The 7,500-nt window shown below is 35.9% G+C and overlaps 2 protein-coding genes across 2 annotated transcripts in view; both read right to left on the bottom strand.

Moving 5' to 3' along the window:
* Positions 1-4,467, bottom strand: part of LOC144970926 (uncharacterized) — a 14,350-nt gene extending 9,883 nt beyond the window's left edge. Inside the window, exons 1-3 of the mRNA XM_078911110.1 lie at positions 2,607-4,467; positions 1,194-1,338; positions 24-146 (exon numbers count right to left, since the gene is read on the bottom strand). Coding sequence (XP_078767236.1) covers positions 24-146; positions 1,194-1,265 — 195 coding nt within the window. The 5' untranslated portion in view covers positions 1,266-1,338; positions 2,607-4,467. The remainder of the gene's footprint in view (positions 1-23; positions 147-1,193; positions 1,339-2,606) is intronic.
* The window catches only part of LOC144971814 (uncharacterized), an 81,088-nt gene that overhangs the window by 70,500 nt on the left and 3,088 nt on the right, over positions 1-7,500 (bottom strand). The gene's annotated exons all lie outside the window — the stretch shown is intronic.

Here is a 7,500-nt window from a genome sequence, read left to right as displayed (position 1 = left end):
ATTGTAGTAGAATAATACCTTACCTTGGTCCCATCTCCACTAATATGGACCATTTCTTGAACCATTTGGCTCCCCTCTTGGCTACTACTATACTGGGGTTTGGCCAGAATTTCCATGGAAATGTCACCATTTTCTAAAATGCTCATCTAATTAGAAATAAAATAACGTAGACATCACATTAATACAATGATTCGTATTTCTTCTGCCTTAAGCTGACAAATAAGTTTAAGAATTATGTGTGGCTATGTGGTTTAGTGGTATGACATTCGCATTCGGATCAGAGGGTCTTGAGTTCGAGTCCCGCTCTGAACGGTGCACAGTTGAGTCTTGGAAAGGCTCTTTACCGTACTCTCTCACCATACTCAGGTGTAAAATGAGATAAGACCATTAACAGCGTTGTTTCTGTCAAAAAATTGTAATATCGCCTAAAAGGCGTCATGTCTCATTCTACACGTAACGTGTTGCTGTTGGTCAGGGACCCTTTGTAAAGCGCTTTGAGCACATTCTGTGGATATTGTGCTATATAAAAAGGGTAAAAAAAAAAGAAAGAAAAAGAATCATGAGAACAATGAATACATTTGTTACAGTGTTCTATCGCCAAAGATATAGTTGATAAAAGGAAAGGAGATAGAAAAGCAGAGCGTGGTTTGGTCTTGAGCTTGTACTGAAAGAAAATGCGATTAAGATAATAACCGACATCCCACTGAACGGTTGGAAACAATAACATAGCATGTTTAGGAATCAGGAAAAGTCTTTCTAGTTCACCAAAGATATTTTTATTACCTTCTTTAACTATGTTGTAGTAATAAATACATTATTCAACAACAACAACAACAACACACACACATACACACACACACACACACATATATATATATATATATATATATATATATATATATATATATATGTGTGTGTGTGTGTGTGTGTGTGTGTGTCTGTGTGTGGTAAGCATCTTGATGAATAAACGAGACATTGTCATGATAATTACCAGAGACTGAGAAAGTGTATATGTGTGTGTGTGTGTGTTTGTGTGTGTGAGAGATTCTGTATGTTTGAGAGAGAGAGAAAGAGAAAGAGAGAGAGAGAGAGAGAGAGAGAGAGAGAGAGAGAGAGAGAGAGAGAGAGAGAGAGAGAGAGATTATTTTGTATTGGTATGTTTAAATAGAAAATGAAGTAGGAGTTGGACTTACCACAGTCCGAGTTGTTCTTTGACAAAGGGGCTTCAGTCGTTGGGTATTGATTTTAGAGACGAATGGCTCCATGTTCGTGGACTGTGATGGTAGCCGTGTGGCCTTATTCCGGGAAATAGCTTATACGTACGGGTATAGCTTTATACTGAGGGGAAGGGGGGAGAGAGAGAAAAACCCATAAAAATTAAACGTGTGTGAAATGAATGAATGCTCGAAGAAATACATATCTACGTGGATGGATGAATGAGTAGGTGAATGAAAGAAAGAATAGGCTACATGATAACTGATGATTAATAGCAAGAGGAAAGAAATGATCAATCAACTTGGATTAACCCAATACTTTCCTTACTATTGGAAAAACATATTATTTCATTTATACTCGCATTCATTATATTGATAATATCATCATCAACCAGTCAAATGCGGTACTCTGGAAAACCTTAAATGACCCTCATCTTGGCAAAAACTCTCAAACATGAGTCTCGCGCGAAGTCCCAGGTTTAAGAGTTTTTGGCAAGATGAGGGTAATTTAAATCGATGATATTAGAAGGACGAGTTTTCTGGCCATTTTTACAGCCCCGTAAAGTTGGTTCTCATGGCTATTTTTAGTCACTATCTCGTCCAACCTTTGCGTTTTGGTCACCAAGCATTATAGGTACATCATGCTTCGGAGTCTCTTGTACTGTTGATTTAGCTTATCATGAAATCTCTATTTCTTGTCCGTACTCTTGTCCTCTTATAGGGCATAACAAACAATTATTGTCAATTTAGCATATTTTGAGTTGAATCTTGCCTTGAGCAATCGTTCTCCCATTGGCTTCGATTCTAGTAGAGTCTTTCTTGCTTTGTTTTGTTTTAAATAATAAACGAGCGACGCTGTTTAAATGTAAAAATAGCCCCGAGAACCATCTTTATTATGGGACTGTAAAAATAGCCACTGGGAATTTTTAAACTGAGTTTTTCCAGAGTACAGTAGTTAAATAGTTAAGAGCCGTGCTCTACTGTCGATTCCCAGTTTATATCATGTATAATTTCATATAACTTACAACCGACGTGTACTCAAAGCTTACAATAAACAAGTTTTAGTTACACATAACTGAATGAACTGATCGTGTTTTGAATAAATTATTTCAAAAGTCAATAATATCAATTTGGTAACAGATTAAATTAGTGAAAGCAAGATCTCAAACTATATGTTTTAGTAGGTCTGCTTTTAATCCAACATCAAGGAATAAATTAATATTCCAACAATTCTTGTTAATTTTGGTGGTGTTTTGAAACCTACTTGTTTGAGGGTCCTATCCAAAATAGGCTATGAATGGCATAACACTGGTGTTTTAATCATATTATTTCCTGATAATAAAATACACTATATATGAATATACTTCGTTCATATATTATTTTATCACTCACCTAGAAAATGAAATATATTCCATTTGGTAATCTGTCCATGGTGAAAGAATGAACCCTTTCCTTCAAGTAAGGAATCACAGCCTAAAAGAATCTATACATTAGGCATTTTTGCCTGTTTCAACGTGTAGATGTAAACCGCTAGTCTCAGTACAGGTGAGAGAAACCCGCGGCCGCTGTCTTTGACGACGAACGGCGGTACCAGGTAACACACCGTCTGTGACACACTCACATGCACACACCACTATGTGCTGGTCTAACTAAAAATCCGACGCATTTTTTCCGATGACGTGTTTGTCGCTACGACCAGTGCGACTCGCCGCATTGGCTTTGGCACCGATCTGGAATCACGCTCAGTGTTCGATATCCTTATAGTCTTATCGGCATTTACTAAGTTGTCTCATAGAACTCCAGAGGCAAAGATCTATGTATGTAGTACCTAGACCTTGCGATAGGAAAAGACGTAATATTTCAACGGGTCACCGCTCACAACTCTGCAGCTTATCATTATTAATACGGCTATTAACTTTCGCCTTGTCTTGACAAACAGGCAGGGGTTATGCCCTTAATCAAGTTATGTCTTGTCCAAGTTAGTATAGAGAGTAAAGATCATTGCCGATCGAATTATGTGTTGTGCTAAGGCTAAGCATTCGACCTGCCTACCCAAGAGATTGTGGTGCAATTATAAGATTAGTAAAAAGAAAAAAGACCTCCTTTATTGTCACAGGGCTCATGGATGTTAAATAAATAAAATAAATAAAATTAAAATTCCCCTTATTCATCCCATAGGTGAAATTTGTCTCTAGGGTCTATTCCAAGGGAAGACTAGAATAACTCAGGCATCAGCCGCAATACAGCGCCGCAAATTGAGCTAGGGCGAGATGACTTGCTCAAGGTCTCACAACGCAACGGCGGATGATCGAACTCGGTACTTAAAAAAACCCAAAAACAACAAATTTATCCAACCTTCTCTAACGTTAAACGAACATTAAAAATTACTTGCTACGTTTGGATAGAACGCTAGTCTATTGTAACGTACTTTCCGCCAGATCAATCACTCTCATCTGCCCATTCATTGCTGGATGGGTAGAGAGTTCTGTAAAGAAAACAATAAATGGTGCATATCTCTTTGCTTTTGAATTGACTACCTATGGTTGAGCAATTGGGACCCACGTGGTACAGAAAGTTATTGTCAGAAATCTTTGTGAACAAATCAAGAAGAATCCAATATTATGATCTCTCACTTCGTGTTCAAGATTGAGATGGACGATTTGCATTGGAGTAGCACGACGTGCACTTATTTGCAAGTCTGATAACCTAATTCCTTATGGGCTCATTGTTGTAATGGGTATCTTTAAAAAATGAGGCAAAATATTGTCCATTACAACAATGTTAAATGAAGCCCATAAGTGGGTCCGGATGTCAGACCTGCATATATGTGAATGTCAGGGTAGCACATTTCAACGGTTCTACATTATGCTCAGTGTGGTCCAAATAATATTTTCTAAAGAAAAAAAAATTGAAGAGACCAAAGACACCCCCCCCCCCGAAAAATAAGTAAACAGCTAACAAAAATAATAGATAAATGGCACTATGACTATGTTTAAATTGCCTTAACTAAAAAAGAACACAAAAACCATATGCCATTGTAACTTGTAACCGATGCGACGATGCTAAATGTTGTGTGACAATTACAAAAATACAGAAGCAGTAGAATCATTTGACCATACATATATGGAGCAATAAACAAATGCCGTAGATTAACATCCACACGACGCATTCCACGGAATAACCATGCACAATGCGTTTCATCCACCAGCAGACTCACGCAGTGCAAATCGCCTGTTAAATACTCACTAACCGTGTGACTGACCCATTTGTCTGTTTGGCGTGTACTATAGGTAACTATGGAATTGAGGAATGTTTGCCATGCATTTTCGTTAACTAAATATTAATAGTCAAGGGAACGGAACGGCTAAATGGCAGGAAATATTATGATTGGTTAATGCTTTGTAACGCTCGAACTATCAATTGTTTGCACTAGTCACTCTCGAGCAATTAAACGGTGTCTTCCAAACGCCATTTTCTCCAACCAAGCGAGCGTCTAAAAGTCATAAACTATATTGCCCCATGCCATCAGAATCATATTACTATGGATTAAAATTTCTAAAGCCAATATTGCTCTTTTCTTTTCATGATTTCTCTGCTATTTTCCTTTCATCAATTTCGTTTCCTTATAAGTGTCAGTCATAATCGATAAGATCTCTACATTATCTCTGTCACATTAAAGCCATTCCTCAACGCATCGTTGATCCTACTTTTTAACCAGTTAACTGCCGTGTATTTAAAAAAATTGGCCATAAACTCGTCCTTCAATAAATATCGATTGATAAAAATGGCCCTTATCTTGGCAGATACTCTCAAACCTGGGACTCCGCTAATTCCCAGGTTTGCGAGTTTTTGCCAGGATGACGGTCATTTAAATCGATCGATATTTATTAAAGGACGAGTTTTTTTGGCCATTTTTATGGAATACACATTATTCTAGAGTACGGCAGTTAACTGGTTAAACGAATTAATCAATTTTATCTCCCTACAATTATATCGTCCTTCTCCAATAAAATACATTTTCAGAAAAAGGAAAATGGCCTGAAAGCCTTTTCTACAAATATCGATGTGGATCGATGGAGATGACCTTCCCCCAATGTTTGTGTCAAGTGAAACTCGCAGATTTGAGACGTTTTGACATGCTGAAGTGACTATTCTATTAAGTCGATGTCTGAAGTGTTTACTGACCAAACTGGAAAAGCGTTTTGTTAGAGTACGACAATATAATGTGTAGTCGACCGGAACTGGAAACAAATTAGATCTAGTTTTGTTAAATCCCTGACTCAATTACAATTGAAGGAAAATGCGAGTATAAAATAGTGCCATAATATAATTATTTTATTGAGAAAATGTATATCTAATGCGCCAACATATTTACAGTGCTCAACGGTGCATGACAACAAACAATTTACAAATATGCAGCTATAGACTATTATTGAAATAAATGTAAAAAGTAGATCAAAAAACCTCATTGGATATGATATTCCTACCCACATCCACCTCCCATGCTATTGAGGGCGATCTGTTCGTCTACAAATGAAGCATCATTCACATGTTTTTAAATCAAGAGTAAATCTTAAATATGCTGTACTTTTTACACAATTCAAATTATAAAAGTAACCGGATTGTATCTAACACAACAACCGCCTCGAGTGGAAGGCACTTGACAATTATTAATTACTGTACTTGATTTAGCTTTCCTTATCAAATCCCTCTTTGATTAAACCTTAACTACGATTGTCAGTGTTGTCAAAATCGTATCAGAGTAATTCGATCAGCGCATTGTAACATGGTTTGTAATTCATTGCCTCTAAGCGGTATTAATTACGTATATCGAGCGGGGTAAACTGCATGCCTAAAAGATTATTAACAAAAATTAATATAACAGCTTCGAAAAAGAGCAAAATAACAAACACGGAGCGTTTTGGGCTCAAACCCCTTCTTCAGCCAAAAAAACAAAAAACAAAAAAAAAAAAAGATTAAAAAAACCCAACAAAACAAAACAAAACAACCCCACCCCCCAAACATAAAAAAAAAACAACAAAAATTTGAAAAAAAAAAAACAAAAAAAAAACAAAAAAAATTTTTAAAAATAAATAAAAACAAACAAACAAAAAACCCCCATTAAAATACCACACTACTTAAAATCCAGACAAACCTTGATCCCATGGCTTTGCAATTGAACGAGATGTATTGGCCAGTCATTTTCAGATGAACTAAAATTATGCCTCATTGATTGTCTGATCAAGATTTAATAACGTGGAATGATGTGGAAACAAGTGGGAGAGGATCTGTACATATTCGGTTTGATTATTCAGGTCCCCACTAAAAGTGCATATTTGGAAGAGAAAATTGCGCAAATATTGCAAGGTAAACAGTCTGATATTGTAATAAAATTGCAACCTTCCAAAATCCACTAAGCCTTACAAGGCGGGGTTCAAATTTGAGCAAACCCAAAATTCTTACAATTTTTGAGAATTAAATGATTAAAGAAAAAGAAAGAAAAGAAAAATCTCAGAGCTCTACCATTATTAAGTGCGATTTGGGAGTTATGAAAAATAATATATGCATTTGGAAAAAACAAAACAGTCTGCATTGCAATATAAAAAGTGGGGCAATTAATATCTTAAAAAAAAAAAAACAACAGAAAATAGGAATTGAAATGTAGTTATTCTTCAGAATGTAATCAGATTTGTTTGAGTCTTATTAGAAATATAATCGCATTTTCACCGAATGCTCGTGCAAATTCGTATCAAAACCGTTAAAATAAATCCTTTGTATTTATTTATTTTTTTTAAACATAAAATTCACATAAAATTCCGAAAATAGCAAAACTTGTGATTTTATTGTGAAAGCCGTTTAAAACAGGGGCCACAAGATCGCAATTTCCTGGAGGGACAGGTTATTATGAATAATTGTGGTCAAAGCTCGTTACAATTTAAAAAAAAATAATTCAAATTTGACTCACTTTAGAAAACAAATTCAGCATTTCAAATTTTGCAAGATTTAATTTCACAAGGGAGGAAAGAGATAAAGGAAATGTTTGCAAGGCTCAATCTTATCAGCTCGGATCGATTTGTGTCGTGGTTTCGTGCTAGAAAGGCGGTTTGTAGGCACAAAGACACGCCCTTTTGAATGCTAGAGTAGGTACGTAAAGGAAAATACTTAGGAAAATATTGATCAATGTAGATTGAAAGCCAATCAATAAAGCCATGTAAATGATAAGACTTTGAAATAGGGAAACCCATTCTGGTGATTAAGCTTTTCTGAAAATCGGGATGTCCTTTTC

The sequence above is a fragment of the Berghia stephanieae genome, chromosome 4 (assembly GCF_034508935.2).
Source record: "Berghia stephanieae isolate SIO BIC M18660-M18661 chromosome 4, UCSD_Bste_1.3, whole genome shotgun sequence".
NCBI lineage: Eukaryota > Metazoa > Mollusca > Gastropoda > Nudibranchia > Aeolidiidae > Berghia > Berghia stephanieae.
The sequence above is the reverse complement of the archived record's forward strand: the minus strand, read 5'-3'. Positions and strand labels throughout refer to the sequence as shown.